At 38.8% G+C, this 18,833-nt stretch overlaps 1 protein-coding gene across 1 annotated transcript; it reads left to right on the top strand.

Annotated features, from left to right (window-relative positions):
• Window positions 1–1,544: 1,544 nt before the first annotated feature.
• On the top strand, window positions 1,545–17,091 carry LNX2 (ligand of numb-protein X 2; the record flags this gene model as incomplete). The annotated part of the gene is made up of 9 exons (XM_083361754.1): window positions 1,545–1,939; window positions 3,336–3,583; window positions 6,052–6,251; window positions 9,542–9,910; window positions 11,225–11,368; window positions 12,688–12,865; window positions 13,274–13,505; window positions 14,244–14,402; window positions 15,838–17,091. The coding sequence occupies 9 exons, from the start codon at window positions 1,545–1,547 to the stop codon at window positions 15,971–15,973; spliced, it is 2,061 nt and encodes a 686-aa protein (XP_083217880.1). The 3' UTR covers window positions 15,974–17,091.
• Window positions 17,092–18,833: the final 1,742 nt, after the last annotated feature.

Genomic DNA, 18,833 nt, shown 5'->3' with positions numbered 1-18,833 from the left:
AAATATTCCATTGCATTTTCTCCTGTTACGCCCATTCCTTTAATTACAAAATTTCTTACGTAGAATTTTGTTGCCATCCCTTTTAAGTTTGCATGAGGAGCCGCCTACCTCTGTGTCATTTATGAATAAATAAAAAGCACTGATCCCAGTACTGCACAATTTGCAGACTCCGTTACAGAACAGACTTTTTGTGAAGAGTTATAATTAACCTCTGGTATCATCTAAAAATGAAAGCAAACAAAATCATTACCATATATTCATTGGGAATAACAATTTTAAATATCAATAACAATTCAACACCATGGGTAAATCCAAGTTGTCACAATTAAAATTGGAGTTGGAGAGTAAAGCTTACATTTTTGTTGGTGGGTGAAATTTCAAAAGCTCTGACGGCAGGATAGACAGCGATATGTATGGGATGGATTTTCTTTGGATTTCTGCATTGTATAGGAGGTTGGACTTGATGGACTTGATTATGACTGTTTTTGGTTTTCATGTAATCTGGGAGAAACAATGAACAAGAATACATTGTAGATCAGTTAAAGATTAAAGTATGTGCAGAATAATTCATCTAGCAAGATCGTTTATTTGAGGCGTTTACAAAGGTACAAACACCTTCTGACTATTATTATTCTACTACTGAGATCAGCAGACAATGTAAACTTTTCTTGTAAGCATTTGACTTCTGATATGCAGCCTGTTTAGTTGGACAGCAATCTTAAAAGTGAAAAGGAAAGGACATGTGTCATTTTCCTATAGCTTTAAAGGCAAGGATTGATTAATGGGGTCTCTTCAACTTTACTGAACAATGGGAGCCTTGATTTAGTACTTTTTTTAAAAAAAAATTATTATGTACTAAGAGCTCCAGCTGTTTTTTCACTTATGGTCAAAAAGTCCATAATGAAAGTATGCCACCTTAGAAATTTGGTTGTGGGAAAAGAGCAGATAGTGCTATATATTTATTTCCATATACAGCATTGGCAGGAAGAATTACCTGCATACACAGAGATACAGAGAAGGAACAAAAAAGGCACAATAAGATACTGGATAACTAATTAACATTCCCAAGAAAGTCAGGATTAGTACTTAGGATATCCTACTAGTTATGGTTGATCATCAGTGTTTCAGAGTGCTAAAGCCCATAAGACTGAATTATGATTTAGAACTTACCGGTATACACATTTGTGTATGATAAAATCTTGGCTGCCTCTTTTAGGGAAGGAACTTGTTGGGGATGAGCAGCTAGCAAGAGAATTAAATGCCACAAAACTTCAAAGGGAAATCAATGTGCTTCCTGTAACCTCCCCTCCCCTTTTCCTGCATATGGCCAATTTTTAGTCTTATGATATAGACATCCCAAAAGCATGAAGTCGCTTCCTGTGTTATGTTTTCAGTATTCTGGTTCATCTTAGCTTTAGCAGCTGATTTTCTTTTCCATCAGTCATTGTATATTTGTGTATGTTTCAGAGTAATGACTCTTTACTAAAGGACCTTTACAAAGCAAGATCTCTACTGAAAAAAGAATTGACTAAATTTGCCATACAATGGGCACGTCAAACGAAGAGATGGTCTCCACAGAACAGAACCTGAACCCACTCTGCTTTGAATGTGGCCAGCAGCACTGGACAAGAGAGAATCACTTGTACAATTATCAGAACGAGGTGGACGATGATTTGGTTTGCCATATTTGCCTTCAACCCTTGCTACAGCCATTAGACACGCCTTGTGGTCACACATTCTGCTATAAGTGCCTACGAAACTTTTTGCAAGAGAAGGATTTCTGTCCCTTAGATCGCAAAAGGCTCCATTTTAAATTGTGCAAAAAATCTAGCATCCTTGTTCACAAACTGCTTGACAAGCTCTCGGTGCTGTGTCCCTTTACTTCAGTATGCGAAGAGGTAATGCAGAGATGTGACCTGGAAGCACACCTGAAAAACAGGTAAATAGTGAGATAATGCGCCTAATCAACTTTTATTATTATACTTATCCTCTATGCTACTTGCCTGCCTGCCTGCCTTCATATAGTTTGTTTCCTTCCCATTCTGTCTCCTCTTTGGATGTTATTTAAAGGTGATGATAAATGAATAGTGGTAGATCAGCCTGGTGCTTCTTAACAAAGCAAAATGAAAGGAGGGTGAAACTATGTTTGGGAGTGTTGATATTTTACAGCTTTCTAGCCCTATGTATGCATTCTGTTTGGGTGAAAAATCGTGTGATAAGGAAGAATCTTTCTCTCCCTTTCTGATTGTCTGAAATGTAGACATAGAAAAGATTCTCTAACAGAATTGTAGTCAAAAGCATATACTTATGATCCTTCCCTTCCCTTCCCTTCCCTTCCCTTCCCTTCCCTTCCCTTCCCTTCCCTTCCCTTCCCTTCTTCATCTCTGCTATACCAGAATTCCTATGAAGGTTACTCACCTTTTCTGAACTTAAGACAAAGTTCATTTTTCTGAAGTTTGTAGACTTTTTTTCCCTTTCTTTTTTTAAAAAAAAAACCAAAATCATGGCAATAAGAAAGAGTGCTGAAAGTACTAATCGTTCTTAGTAATAAATACCGGTGGATCACCAGCAATCATTTCACATAGGAATCACCAAAGAAGAGAATATTTGTAGCTCAGGGTTGAACTGTAGAGTTCTTGTGCTTTCTGAGCTTTATTGTTTATAGAGCTTTCATTACCCAACTAGGTAACATCATCAGTGTGACTGAGTGTGACATTTGCACCCTGTTAATATGCACTAGCTTGCCCTGCCAGTTTTGGGTGTGGCTTTCTCCCTGATAGTTCCTTGATTAGGGCATTGTTTTCTGTTTTTAACACTAACAGGGAGCAAACCCTACACTCACTCACACTGACGATACTATCAAGTTGGGTAATGAAACCCCTGTAAACAAACAACAAAGCTCAGAGAGCGCCAAGTGATCAACGGAAGTTCCAGAGTCTGGAACGTCTATACAAAATGTGTATGTGAAGAAATTTGGAAGATCTGAATCCAAAGGACAGTCGTGGCATTGGCTACTTCTCTGTACAATATCCATATTGTAGCCACAAGCCTTCCTGTTATATCCAGATTTTTAAAAATTATAGCTCCCGGAAGTCTCCCGTGACATCCTGGTGGCATTTCAGCAGCAAGGATGGTCGGATTCGACCGCTGGCCCTTCGATCCCGTTGAAGCGGTAGAATAGCCGATGATCAGCTGTTCTGCCGCTCGAAAACCCTAACCCACTGAGCCACCGCGTCCCTGTATATTACATTACTTTATAAAACTAAAGATAGTTTGTTTGTTTTTTTCAAGCGCCTGTTCCCTGTTTTTATGATAAAATAGAAGCATTTCTCTAGGTGTGCTGGGGCTTCCAATCGAAGGGCTGCCTTGGAAAGAAGGATAAACAGCAAATTGCAGGCAGCCACCGAAAGTGAAAATGAAAACGCCATGATAGATCATCTGGACTCCCAGTCACCTGAAGCAGAGCATGCTGGGACCGGAATGGCATCAGTGGAGCAGAACATGACATCGGCGACAGTTTCGGCGTGGACAGATGAGTCTGGGCTTGATAACCCTGCTTTTGAGGAGAACATAGGAACTGAAAGTGAGTTTTGTTTTCCCCATAGTACTCAGTTTGATCGGTGCACTTTAAACTGTAAACTTTAAGAAATCTCAAAATCAGATTTTATCCTGGCCTGCAAGCAAATAACTTGTTTTCCTACTGTATGTATGTATATGCAGTGCTTTTTTTCTAAAAAAAAAAAAGGTGCCGGAACTTAGAGGTGCTGTCACTGGGAGTGATGCCGGTGTCTTGCTACGGTGTCACCGCCCGTCCTTTGCACCCCCACCCCTGCGGCTCAGAGCCACATGCCGCGGGGATTCCCCTCCCCACAGCCGCCGTGGGTATTCCTCTCCCCACAGTTGCCACGCCATGGCCCGTGCTGAGCCCCCACCCGGAGTTGCTCCGAACCCCGACCCAGAGCTGTGTTCCTCGTGGCCGTGGTCTCCGACACCAAACAGCCTCTTTCTAACCACATCCAGAAAAATTTGTAACAAACATTGGAATTCTCAAGGCCATGTTTGGTATTTCCCAGCAGTGTGTTACTGGAAGGAAAAAGCAACCCCTGCTGCGTTACTGATCCCAGAGAAGCATTTGCATGTATGCAGGTATCCTTAGGGTGCCATAGTTATGGATGAGAAATATTGGTTGCAAAGTTGGCATTTCTGGATGTAATACAATATGTATATACTGAAAGACTGAAGTGCAACATAACTAGATTCTAAATAATCTATTTTTCAAAACACACAACAGTCCAAACAGTAAAAGTAAAGTCCAAATTAAGAATATTTCATTCTTAAGAATTGTTTAATTTAAAGTGCTTTAATTGTAATAGATGGTTATAGATTCAAAATAGTTTTCAAGAGTGTACAAAAGATATTATTTTTTCTACCATCAGCTAAATTAGACATATTACATTGAGAAAAATGTTTCTCATTTCTTTCCTGTTACCTTTATTGATTTCATTGCAGAGATGTTAACATAGGAAATAGATTATTTTGTTATCTAATTTTACCTTCCAAAAGACAGAAGCAGATGAAAAATGTGAGGTTCTTTCCTGTTGGCTTTTTTGAATTAGCTGTTTTAGATTCTAAAAGTTTAGTTCCTAAAGAAGTAACCTTGTAAATAATTTTAATGTCCTCCTCTAGTGCAGGCTCTTTTATGACTCAAGGACTTCAACTCCCAGAATTCCTGAGCCAGCATGGCTCAGCTTGGAAACCTCTCTCTTTCCCCTCAGTGTGGCTGGCTCAGGATTTCTGGGAGTTGAAGTCCATGAGTCTTAAAAAAGAGCCAAGATTGCCTACTCCTAAAGCCAATAGAGGGAGCTTTTTTGTGCAAAAAAAAAGGTGCCGGAACGCCATTCTGAGTGTTCTATGAGAAAAAAAGCCCTGTGTATATGTATATAACTTACATGCTACCCATCTCACCTAGAGGTGACTCTAGGCAACTTACAATCAATATAAAAAACAAGATAGAACATTAAAACAACCAAAACAGTATTATTTAAACTTTTATCACATTTGTCTATAGAAACCTTGAGAATTAATTAGAGCTACATAGAATGAATGCTTATGTTAACAATAACCGGGAGGGCTTTTTCTAAAGTCCTATTTAGCCTCAGCTTTCTTGTTACAGTCAGTTGAATGACACAACAGCCAAGCATTAATTTTTAATCTGATAAATGTGGGAAGTACAATTTGCTCAGAATCAGGATCTGGAGAGCTCCATGCCTATGTTGGCATTTATATCAATATTTTATAAAGCAAAAAGCATTTACACCAGTGACATGCTGTATATGTACAACATCAGTTTTAACCTGTTTGTTTACACATTCATATGAATGACTCTGATATCCTTTTAGTGGGTGACTATTTCAATTTTGAATTTGTCTAAACCAAATAATATGAATTTTCATTTGACTTTCACGTACATCATTTGGTGAAACAATTTTCCAAAATTCCATCTTGATTATCCCACATAACCTTATGAAAACTTACAAAACTTTTTTTCCAAAAATCCAATGAACTGGCTCCATTATCGCTGTTAACATTTTGTCTTTCTCTGCCTAATGACTTTTTAAAACTTTTGAATTACGACTCCTTTTTTTATATGTTTGCTGTTTTATATCCTTGTTTGTATGTCTCCGAGGCCCTTGTGAGATCGGCAGCCATATAAATTTGAGACACAAATACATAAATAAAAATGGGAGATTCTTGTTCTCCAGCACAAGCTGCTGAATGGCAGTCTGATAATTACTGGACTGCCTCTGGCTAGCCATGCAGCTATTGCAGGTCTGTTTTGGACTTTAGCAGCCCTGTTAGAAGCCCCTTTCAGGTGTCCCCACATTAGCCCCTTACTATCAGTTTGGGTTTGATTAAAAAGTCATGCAAGCTTGGTTTTCATTTGTTTGACTTATGACATAACATATTTTATTTTATTATTTTAATCTAGCAGCATGTTGCATTGAAAAATATATTTCTTTGTACATATTGACTTCTTTCCCAATTGGGCAGCAATCCATCAGCCATCAAGTTTACCGGAAGGTGAGATCACCACCATTGAAATTCATCGGTCTAATCCTTATATTGAATTGGGAATTAGCATAGTGGGTGGCAATGAAACACCTTTGATCAACATTGTTATTCAAGAGGTTTATCGTGATGGGATCATTGCCAGAGACAGACGGCTCCTTGCTGGAGATCAAATACTGCAGGTATTTGATATATCTGATTATATATTCTTCTCAACTCTGGTGTGTCTAGATTGTGCAGCTATATATTAGATAATGAGTAAGCAAGAAAGATTTCCTGGCACAATTTTGGAATTTTCTGTTTGGGATAAAAGTTAATGCAGAAGTTTATGGCCAGAATGTGCCATAATTGAAGCAAAGAAAAGAAGCTTTTTCAGTAGCTCTATTCTTGATTTAACAGGATTTTATTTTTTTATACCCTGTAGTTCATATTTAATATGTTTCAACAAAAAATAAGGAAATAAGGATGATTGTTTATTCCTTCTTTTGTGAGTGATACAAAATACTTCCATTATCTACAGACCTCTGTATAATACATTGGAAATTATAGCTATGTCATTTTTAGTGGTCCAGTATGAGTTACAGTTGTTGATTTCTAAAGCTCTCTGCTTCCAACCCCCAGTTTACGAATCATATTTCATGTCTTCCTTTTTCATAAAAATGCTAAGAGATTTAAGATGAAATTAAAATATTATTATTATTATTATTATTAATTTTATTTGTATACCACCCTTCTCCCGAAGGACTCAGGGTGGTGAACAGAGCAATACATGTTAAAAGACAAAATACAAAAATTAAAAAAGATTAAACAAAATGCCCACAACTCTTACAATAGGTTAAAACACATTTAAAAGTAATAAAAACCCAACCCCATCCCATCAGGCCAGGCCAGCTTGTTCAAAGAAATACGTCTTTAGATCGCGCCGGAAGGAGCGCAGGTCGGGCGCTGCCTTTGACCTGCCTTTGTGTGTGTGTTCATGCCTTCTCAAATTAGAACTAGGTGTTGCATTGTATATGTGAAAGAGGGGCCACGCAGGATGGAAAATCTTATTGGAGTTTTAGGAAATCAATTATGGAACTTTCTAGTTATCAGTTCCTCATGTTGATAACCTACTGGAAGGATCGATTCAAGCCCAGTCTTGCCTCCCCCGACAAATTCCTTTCTGTACTGTTCCTTCTTTTTCCTTCCCCAGAGAATTTATCTTAATAAGCACAATAAGGCAAAGGCAATTTTACAGGCTGAAAAGAAGGCCACAGCGATTGTCATTCTGAATGCCACCATTGCATTTTCTCCCACCAAACTGATAGATATTGTGTCAGGGATGGTTGCATGTCTGCTGCTTCTCTTGGCCTTTTGCCTGCTTTGAATTTTGGCAGTGATCCTCAGACTGAGGTTTTTTTAAAGGGGACTAGACAGGATCATGGAAGAGAAGACATCGTTGATGCTAAATTGTAGGCTGCACACTCTAAATGCTGGTTGTTGGAAAGCAGCAGTGAAAAGGGACATCACCCTCCAGTCTAGTCTTGTGAGCTTCCCAAATATATAAAGTTGGCACCAACAGAAGAGAAGTTGGCCAGTTGGCCATTGTGTGACACAGAGTATTTGTCTTGGTATGACTACAGCCTGATCCATCTGGACTTTCCTTCTATTCTTATGCCTAGTGAAGGTATTTATTCAAAGATAGCAGTCCTTTTAAGAATTCAAATCCTCAAAAATAATTGATAGCTTGAGAGAGATGAATAATAGGATGTTTATGTTTTCCTACTGAATGTTGTCTAAGGTGCCTACTTAGAATAGGAAAAGAATTAGGGTATCACCCAAGCATCATTCAGTTTCAGATATGTATCCAAGGTATTTATTCTGGGTTGATGAGAATGCTTGAGTGTGAGAAGTAGTATACAAATACACCATTGGGAAATATATTGGACTGCACTTTCTGCTTGCTGAACTTACTTTAACCTTCATAAAATCATTCCAGAGCCATCCTTGAAGTCAATATTTGTGCATAGGTTTAGCTTAGAATAGCTAATCAGAGCCTGAAAACAAGAGCTACAGTGCCAATATAAGGCAAGGAAGAATTCCAGAGTTGCTTTCTAAAGATGCACTTTGACTTCCTGAATATATCTTCTTTCCATGTTTATTGTGACTCACGAATGAAGACCAACATACATGTCCCAGGATAATGTTGCAGGATCCAATCTGGGTTGGCCACCAGGACCAGAGGTTTACTCTTCCGAGCTGTTGGACTCGTCCTGGAGCCCATCCTCTGGGAACGTCTCTCTAGCAAAATGGATGCTTTGGGCCATTCTATATAGAGAGTGTTACTCTTGTGACTCTGGAATTCCCTTTCTCTCTCTTATGTTATGCAAATATTAACAATATCAATGAACTATCATTATTTTGCTTTGGCAAATTCTGTTCCTTCATTTCTCTGTAAAGTCTAAATAAAAATTCATAAATATGCAATTGAGAAGGATTTTGCAGAATTTCCCCCCAAATTTCAGTTATCTGAGAATATGTTCTCTACTGGCAGGAAAAGTGAGAAATGGAGACTATGTCACAAAGTTTAAATAACAAGCCTTGGGGATACTGAAGCGCGTTGTGGGTTAAAAGAGAGAAAAATAGATTAAAAGGAAAAGAAGTGGAGTATATTTTTTACACCTTTACTAATACTCAAGAATGTGGCAAATAACTATTTCACACAGAATGTGAAAAGGAATCAGTTGTTTGAGTCTCAGTGATTATTCTGTTCATAAGGTGTTAACACATTTAGTAGTTTAGAATGGGGACTGGTCTTTTTTCATCCTATTAAGTGATACTACACCTTTCTTTCTGCTGTTTCAGGCTTTTTCCTTCAGGGTGCTTCTTTATTTTCCTTCCTCATCACGTAGCACAAGCTCCCCCCGGTCTGATGTAACTGGGGGATCGTAGTGCAATATCTATGGAAGGCGCAAAGTTGAGGAAGGCTGATAAGGATAGAATAATACATTATACAGAGTGTACCATTAGCTCTAGGCATCATTCCTGGCTATCAGTAATGGCCAAAGCAGACAGATATAGGTAAATATGAAGCTGTTTTTAAATGTTCTACCTAAGTACAAAAGGAAAAATTCCCCAAAGGCTATTCTTAAAATTGCCAAGAATATTTGTGAAAAATTTTCAGTACATTCGGCTCCAATTTTACAAAGTGTGAATTGTGTATATTAATAGCTTACTCATTCTCTGAAAACTTAACCTTATGCACCCAGAACAGCACCTTTCATGCAGAAAAAAAAATGGTAGGAAAACATCCAGAAATGCAAAATCCTTGACCTAAATGTAGTCATGCTGATTATTGTAGGAACAGACAGAGAAGCTAGAAAATGAGAACCAAAATAAACAGCATCTCCGGGAAGCAGATGCCCATCTGGAACATTGAGTAGGGAGAAATTGTCACAGGTCCGACATACATTTTCTGCTTCTTTTCTTTCAGGTGAATAACTTTGACATCAGTAACGTGTCTCACAACCATGCCAGGGCCATCCTTTCCCAGCCCTGTACATCGCTGCATCTCACGGTCCTCCGAGAGAGACGATTTGTAAGCCGAACACACAATCATAGTGATAGCCCTCCCCAGCGTGACGATAGCTTCCACCTGACCTTGCACAAGCGAGACTCCAGTGAACAGCTTGGCATTAAGCTGGTGCGCAGAACAGATGAGCCAGGAGTATTTATTCTTGACCTTCTGGAAGGGGGGTTGGCTGCTCAGGATGGCCGACTCTGTAGCAATGACAAGGTGTTGGCTATCAATGGGCATGACCTGAAGCACGGCACACCTGAACTGGCTGCTCATATTATCCAGGTAAAGTCCCGTGGCTGAGGATTCACTCCCTTTTGTGTACTGTGCTTTTCCCAAGCTGGACCATGGCGGTTGGGAATGGTGGGGTTTCTTGCCTTAATATACCTGCAGGTTGTCAGATTAAGGAAGACCAGCCTTCTGAAAAAAACATGGATGTTGATGCCCTAAATTGCACTCCAGTGAAACCTTACTAACAGACACACTGTAAATAGATGAACACTCTATACTGAATGATTATTAGAGAGATCTCCCCTACAAGAATAAATAGGGTGATGTAGCGTACAGATTCAGGGTGAGAAGGTGTGTCAGAAGGAAAATGGCATGTAACACCTGCCAGCAACTCCTTAAAGTTGTGTTTTCCCAGGATTGTGCTCAAGAAACAACCCTATTATAACTATATAGCACTGTTTTCTAAGACTTTTCCCCCCACAGGGTAAAGTTGAGAAGCTTCCTGTGGGCCACTTGAGACTAATCATAAAACAATACCCCGGCATCCCTTTGGTTTCTTCTGCTCAGCCATTGGGCTTTAGATTCAGTGGATGAGTAAATGTTACTTGTTAAGTTTTTCCTTTTCTCGTGAATTTAACTTCTGAGATAGCAAACAGCAAGAGCTCTGTTTGAGCACCCAGAGCTGATGATAGTGAAATAAGGGGTTGGCAAAGTGACTGATCTAATCCCCCGCCATGCCAGAAGATGGATTGTTTTATTATGTGGCGAAAATAGAGTCTGACCAGTATTAGATCCTCAGGAAAAGTGTAGATTTCCTTCATATGTACATAGTACAATGTAGTCTTCATGGCTGGTTCATGATTAGAAATCAGGTAGTCCTCGACTTATGTCCATAACCGACCCCAGAATTTCCATCGTAAATTATGGTGTCATGCATTGAGGCACCCACATGACTGCACAAAGTTTTACGACTTTGTTTGTAGCAGTTGTTAAGTGAATGCTACAGTCATTTAGTGAATCTGTGTATTTCTAGGGGCATGTTTTGCCGGAACCCAAACAAAAACCGCCAGAAACCAGCAAAAAAACATTGTGAATCATGGTCACATGACTGAGGAGTGCTGAACTGGCCATAAAGGTGAGCTGGTTGCCAAGCAGTCATGTGACCATGGTGTGTGAGTGTGTGTGTGTGTGTGTGTGTGTGTGATGGAATTCCAGAACTGGTCCTGAATGGCTTTTGGTGGGTTTGTTGTAACTTCAAACAGTAGCTAAGCTTAACGAAGACTGCCTGTATTTTGACTATTCTTTGCTCTCAGAGGTAGCCAGTATTTATGCCCCAATCCTCTGTTCATGTTTCATGTGAATCCGCAGGCCAGTGGCGAGAGGGTGAACCTAACCATTTCAAGGCCTACAAAGTCCCAAATTGTAAGCATTCTCAGAGATGGGGGAACACATCTCAACAGCCATCACCAATCCTATCAACTGTATCACAGCAACAGGCCAAGCCCACATAGAGTAAGTTTGGGAATGGACAAGTTATTATTTAAATTTATATTCTAATGTTAATTTACCTCTGCATTTCCTAAAAACAAATAAATGAATTGAAATGCGTTCAGTGCATTTCAGTGTTTATATTTTTACAGAATTCTTAATACAGTTTTCCAGTTAACTAGGTACTAAAATCCATATGGGAGGGAATATCCATACAAATTTAATGTATGAATGAAAATAATATATAAAAAGTAATGTATTAGCGAATTGGGTTTTTTAAAAAGTGTAGGTATTAAGCAAACCAATATATAAAATAGGTATTACTAAAGGGAAATGTATACTAAGAAATGGGGGAAAAATATGTGTACTCTTTTTAAGAAATTGTAGACTAAAATGGAACAAACCCAAAATTGGGAAATCAAGGGGGGGGGAATGAAAAAACAAGATTTACCCTTTACCTCTATAGTGTTGATTGCTGAAAGAATGACTTGGTCTATACATTTTTTGTTAAGATTAAACATATTGTATGATTGGATGTCTAGGAAGTTGGAAAAATGCACCCTCTACTGGATAGCATAGCTATTCCCAGTCATCTGTTAAGCTTTATGATTAAAAATATTGTCCTCTAAAAAAGGACAGGCACTTAAAATATCCCAGCAGAACAAACAGGAATGTGCCACCTTCCATTACACAATTTCTCAACTTGAAAATGTACATTCAGATCCAAAAGGATATGAGCCTAGGTACCACCTCCAAATACACACACATATTCTCCCTCCCCAAAATTGGATATATTGTATTGTTATGCAATCCAAACAGCAAAAAAAAAAGATTTTTATATCATACAGGTTGATTAGGGAGACTACCAATATTTTGTATTTGTAAGAAGATTTGTGGATGGGCATTTAAGTCTTTGGGGGAAAAATTACTGTCTTTTAAATAGTTATGTGAGGCTTTAAATGAAAGATCTGTCAGTAAGGCTGTGGCAGTGGTTTACTTGTAAAATGTTTTTAAAGAAATCCATTTGCATCGATATACTCAATTTTAATAACAGTTGTGTGGCGAACAACTCTAATATATCCCGTTTTTAAACTATTATCCTTAAGGTATTCCTTTAGGTATGAAATCTTCTGTGAAATATATTTTAAAATGCATAGTGCATAGTTTTTATAAGCATATTTAAATATTAAAAATTGTTGAGCTATAGTTAATGGATGCTGGCAAAGTCTACATGACTATTTGTTCCACATCGGGATCTGCATGTGCAGATAATTTGACTCCCCTCCTTCAGATTTAACCCAAGTGAAATGTATGCCTAAACTCTTATATATATATATTTGTAGGACCTCTCACAATGTGTGACTTGTCAAGAGAAGCACATCACAGTGAAGAAGGAGCCCCACGAGTCCCTTGGCATGACAGTAGCAGGAGGTCGAGGCAGCAAAAGTGGGGAATTGCCAATATTTGTTACAAGTGTACAACCTCACGGCTGTCTTGCAAGAGATGGCAGGATCAAAAGAGGTAACATCAGAAGGCAGTATTGAGCCAGTCTGTTGGAAGGGAAGGGAAGGGAAGGGAAGGGAAGGGAAGGGAGGGGAGGGGAGGAAGGGAGGGAGGGAGGGAGGAAGGAAGGAAGGAAGGAAGGAAGGAAGGAAGGAAGGAAGGAAGGAAGGAAGGAAGGAAGAACTGCCCCTTTTCAGCATACTAGCCTGATTGGAAAATGCTGGTTTACAAGAGCCACTGACATTGAAGCCTAGAAATAGCAGACATTGCAGTTCTGACAGGCATGACGCAAGCTACCACATGTCCCCCCACATCTGTACATACATGAGATCCTGTTGTTAGATAAGCACAGACAATAACAACTTAGTGGGATGCATTTGCAATGGAATGTCACCTCAACAGGATCTCTTGTTTGTTTTTATCCAGGCGATGTGTTGATGAATATTAATGGCATTGATCTGACCAATCTGAGTCACAGCGAGGCTGTGGCTATGCTCAAAGCCAGTGCTGCTTCCTCGGTGGTTGTTCTGAAGGCTCTAGAGGTCCAGATTGCAGAAGAACAGCCCCAGGCAAATGATGAGCAGCTGAGCACCATCAGTGAGAATGAATATGATGCTAGCTGGTCGCCATCTTGGGTCATGTGGTTAGGACTTCCAAGGTATGAGTAATTTCATCTTCTTCCTCTCCACTATAGCTTCTGCAATTTTTTTTCTGAGCAGGATTGAAGAATCAAGCCGTCTTCTGTGCTCAGCCTTAGAAGCTCTTTGGAAGTCCTGCGCGTACCATTCTCTTACTGTACAGTGTGTTAAAAATAGAAGACATTATTGTAATTTTTAAGAATGTTTCTATAAATATAAGTGAATTGTAGAGCGGTACTCTTTTTAGCATTTCTCTCACACTATCAGGATTAACCCGTATTTGCTTTGTGAAACCCAAAACCAACAAAACAAAGAAGCAGGCCCTGTTTGGTAAAAAAAGGAGTCCATTTTAAAAGGGCCCACAAAAGTGATTTGTCATACCTTTATTATTTGCAATTTTATTTTTTCAATGTATCAATCCCCTTCAAGACCTCAGGCTATTTTTCCCAAGGCTCTCCAAAAATTAGTTACTGTCTAAGCATCAGCATTCTTGATCTCATAGAATATTGACCCAGGTTGGGTATGAGGTCAGGTGACTTAATATTTTGCCTGGAAATTTAAAAAGGTGTGCCACACCCGTCAGGGAAAGAAGAGCTTTTGTTTAGAAATGTATCTTACTGAATAATTACTGCGTTAAGTATTAAAAATCATTCATTCGTTGTACACAGGCAAGCCTGAAAGAGTTATTATAGATTTGTTAGAGGTCTAACGGATTTGTTTAATAGATTTTACGACTCCTTGCCTTTTTCCCCCCACAGCTGCCTACATAGTTACCATGATGTTGTATTAAGAAGGAGCAATCTAGCCAGCTGGGGATTTAGCATTGTTGGTGGCTACGAGGAAAATCACACAAACCAGCCTTTCTTCATTAAAACAATTGTTCTAGGAACACCAGCATATTTTGATGGAAGACTCAAGTAAGGCTCCTTTTTGTTTTTTTATCAATTTTAACAAGGTAAGGAAGTCATCAGGGCTTACAGTTGATACTGCAGATTCATTCTCAAGTCCAGGGTTTCTTAATCTTGGTAGCCTTAAGATGTATGGACTTCAACTTCCCAAATCCTGGGAGTTGAAGTTCACACATCTTAAAGTTGCCAGGGTTGAGAAACACTGCTCAGGGCAATATGAAATGTGTGTACTTTGTGTTTGAGGAGTAGTTCTTTGTAAAGTACAGATCCTGCAATGGGCAGGGAGTTTGATTTACAGTGTTCTCAAAATAGTCTTCTCTTTGCAACTGGCATTAATGGCCATTCAAAGCTACTTATGACTGCTTCCCCCTCTTGCAGTCACATCATCACAATTGGGCTGGTTGGCAACTTGCTTGCATTTACAACCAGTTGTCGTGTTCCATGGCCATGTGACCCTGAGTTGGGACTATTTTGCTGTTTTTCAGCAGAAAGGGAAGGTTGGAAACAGGACGGAAGTTGTCTACCAGATTATGTTCCACAATGGCTTTTTTCTTTTTAAGAAGGAAATGAACCAGTTCCTCCTTCAAAACTGGCAGGACCACTCCTTCATTCCCATTGCCAGATCCTAACTGCATGTCACCTTTTGGGAGGAACAGGGATCCTAGCTTAAAGTTCTAAGAGCCCTGTACCCAAACAGGATCAAATTCCTCCCAAATAACCAAGCCAGACTGAGCCTCATTTACCTTCATGGCACCTGCTTCAAGGCTAGAGTCCAACTTTTAGCAAATACTTTAACAGATACCTGGTAAATTCTTCACAGCAATCTTGCTGGTGAACAACTGACTCCAACTTCCCCAGGAGGATCTGGATCATTTTTCCAATTTGATGTCCTTCAAATGTCTGCCACAAACCAAAGAATCCACTGCCCACCAAATCAGGCCACATTCCTCTTTTTTCCCCACAATTTTAAATGTTAAGCTGAATGTTTTTGCCTTTCCAGATATTTCCCATAGTTATGCTCTTTAGTGAAGCTACCATAAATTGTTCCATTAACTGAAGTGTTCTCAATTAATCAGGCAATAGAAATTAAAATTCAAAATCATTTGAATTTAACTGTTACTTTTTTCAACCTGAATTACCAGCATAACCTTCAAAGAGATATACCCCTTTGCGCGGTAGGGACAGAGAGCTGGTGGGAGATTGTACTTGCTGTAGGATGTCTATTTAATGTAAAAAAAAATGCTTCCGTCTTTGGAACGATTCTTTTTTGCAAGTGTACCTCAGTCAGTTCACACAACCATTGCAACTAAAATGGTGTCACCTCTAGTTTTGCATCATACCCAAACAGAGGCATCTAAGAATTGGTTGTTCAAACTCAGAGAAGTCATTTCCTGCAGTATGTGGGTTGTGCAACTTACTAATCCTCATTTGTTTCCCTCCTTAGATGTGGTGATATGATTGTTGCTGTCAATGGACTTTCAACCATGGGCATGAGCCATTCAGCGCTGGTTCCTATGTTGAAGGAACAAAGAAATAAAGTAACATTGACTGTTATCTGCTGGCCAGGAAGTCTTGTATAACACGCAAAGAACATATACATTGGTTGAAGCAGCTTTTTTTTTTAATAGCTGGCTCGACTTTTTCAGGCAAAGCTGTTTCCCCCCCTTTTTTCTACTGATGCAGCTGGTAATAAGCTGGGCCAAAAATTGCTACCTTCATATCTGACAAATATGTGTGAACAGGGGGTGTGTGGGAAAGGAAGATTTTTAATTGTACTGTGTTGTTCTTCCCATCCTAAAGTAGCCATTTCTACCAAGTTTTGTTTATTATTATTTTATTTCCCATCATTATGTCATTGCAGTATCCATGTGCATACACTTCAGTTTCTTGGTTGGCTTAAGGAGGTCAGCCTATTCCAGTAATTGTAGTGGGGGCAGGATTGTACCTAGCTTGGGTGCCAACATGCTGGCATGTTAGCTATCTGCTAGGCTGATCTCTGCATTGTTAAATACTGATGTATAACCTAAAGACAGTAGGTTAACAACAATTGACATGTAAGGCCTCCTACACAAGAGATGGTTATTCTGTAAGGTGCTTTATATTTAAGTTTTCAGCTTTGTTCATGGAAGGCACATCTGGAACCATCTGTTTCAATTGTTAAAACGTGTTGCTGCATTAACATTTAGTAGATTAACTTCTACATATTTTCCCTACATTTCAGTATGATTCTATTTATATGAGAACCTGAGCAATTCTTTGTGCTATGGCTGCCACATAGAAGCTGCAGGAAGTAGTTCCATGTAGCACATGCTCCATGTAATAGTCTTAGCCCATAAGAAGGCCTGCTGCCCCAAAGATATTCTACTTCTATCATCAAATGCATTGGAGAGCAGGGAGTGGTGGAAAGAAAAAAAAATGGTTATTGGCCATTGTCCAACAAAAGTATTTATGGCATCATAATTATAGTGTACCAATTTGTCCCTGGCTACATGTAATCAGCAAGCTCATGTTTCATGCGAAGCATGGCAATTGCTTGTAAGAATCCCCTCTATGTGATTCCCTTGTAGCATAAATAGTTGCCCCGAGGCTTGAAACTGCATCAGTATTATTATCTAAGGCATGCACTGATGCATGACCAACCTATGAAAGCAGCATCAGATGCAGAGCAGTGCACATTCTATGTGCGTATTATGTGCTTTTCTACAGGCAGGTATCTTTTGTGATAATTCCAAATCCTGTAATCTAAATAAATTATGAGAACTTGCCATTATGTCTGCATTTTCTGTTTTGCATAATTTATTCCTCCATTAAGTCTTCATTGTGTATTTTGCATCATCATTGGACAAGGCATAGGTACAATAGAACTTTTTGTCACAGGAAGCTTGGCTCACCCATTCCTTGACTTTCAAGATTCATAAAATAATTCTTGTCGCAGGCACTATGAGGAATAAATGTACATCTTCTTCCCTATGTTAGCTCTTCTGGCATTACAAATTTTTGTGTCTCCCCTTAGTCTTATCTTCTTTAGGATAAACATCCCCTGCCCTTTTAATTGTTCTCGATAAGATTTAATTGCCAAATCCCTCTTCATCTCTTGTTCTTCTCTGCCTTCTTTCCAATTCCTGTGCTGTGGCTGCCAATACCAGATGCATTATTCATACAGTATGTAATCTGATCAGGCCAGCACACAGTGGAACTGTCATTTACCACAATCTCAAGATTATACCTCTGTTGGAGCAGCCTGAGGTTGCAATGGCTCTTTGGGCAGTTACAGCGCATTGCTGGCTCTTACTTAATCTGTGGTCTACCAGGACACAAAGACATCCTTCTCACCAACACTACTTTCAAAACAAATGCCACCTGCATTGTATTTGTGCATCTGGTTTTTTTTCCTCCTTAATTGCAAAACCTTACATTTCTGGCCATTGAACTGAATTTCATTGAAAGGACTCAATATACAAGTCTATCATGATCCTTTGAACCTTGAGCTGGTCTTCTAATGTATTACCAATTTCTCCTCTTAGCTTTTTGTCATCTGCAAATCTGCTTAGCATCCTTTCTATAGCTTTCTCAGTCATTTATAATAATGCTGAAGAACATTGGGTCTAGATAAGAATTCTGAAGTACCAGCTCCCTTTGATCTGCTAAGGATCATTCATTGGGTACTATTCAACCAACAGTGAATCCATCTGATGCTGGAATCATCCATTTCAGAACGGTTCCAGTTTATATAAAAGGAAGCCACGGTCAACTTTATCAGACTGGGGAGCATTGAACTAAATATATTTCTTCAACTAAAAGATCTAGATTTTTTAAAAGTAAAAGATTACATTGATAAGTGAAAGTGAAGGACAGAGTGTACAATGACTCTTCATGAAATATATACCATTTTAGAGTAGATACAATATAAATTATTTCAAAAAAGTGATGCTTTATGAAAATCTGCCATGTCTATATATAACTTTAATTGCCTATTACAGTTCTTGGAAAATGGTCATCTAGGTCCTGCCAGTTTTCTCTTTTGCTAAAGAGATTTAATAGCAGAAATCTAGCTCCTTAAGATGTATGTTTTTGAAGACTTCATAATCCATTTCAAAAGAGCAAAACAATGTATGCATCTCGAAATTGCTAATCCCTACAAAATTTATTTGAACTTCTTTTCATCCCGACTATGTTCACTGAGTAGGACCAAAGCCTACCTTAAAAAAAAAGAACTGCAATAATTGGATTATGTTTTAGAATATTTCATGTGTAAAGGGGGTTGTACCCTCCAATAAAATGTAATGTGGGTATGATAACAGTGCTGGCAACAGTGACAAAAATTAATTGGAGGTGACATTAGTTTGATCTACAATATTAACATGCATTGATAATTGCTGTCCAAAGTGAATGTTTTGCTATGTAAAAAAATGTTTTTCTAAAAACCATTTTTACACTTTA

The sequence above is a fragment of the Vipera ursinii genome (genome assembly GCF_947247035.1).
Source record: "Vipera ursinii genome assembly, chromosome: 4".
Lineage (NCBI taxonomy): Eukaryota > Metazoa > Chordata > Lepidosauria > Squamata > Viperidae > Vipera > Vipera ursinii.
This window is presented reverse-complemented; position numbering and strand designations above follow the sequence as displayed.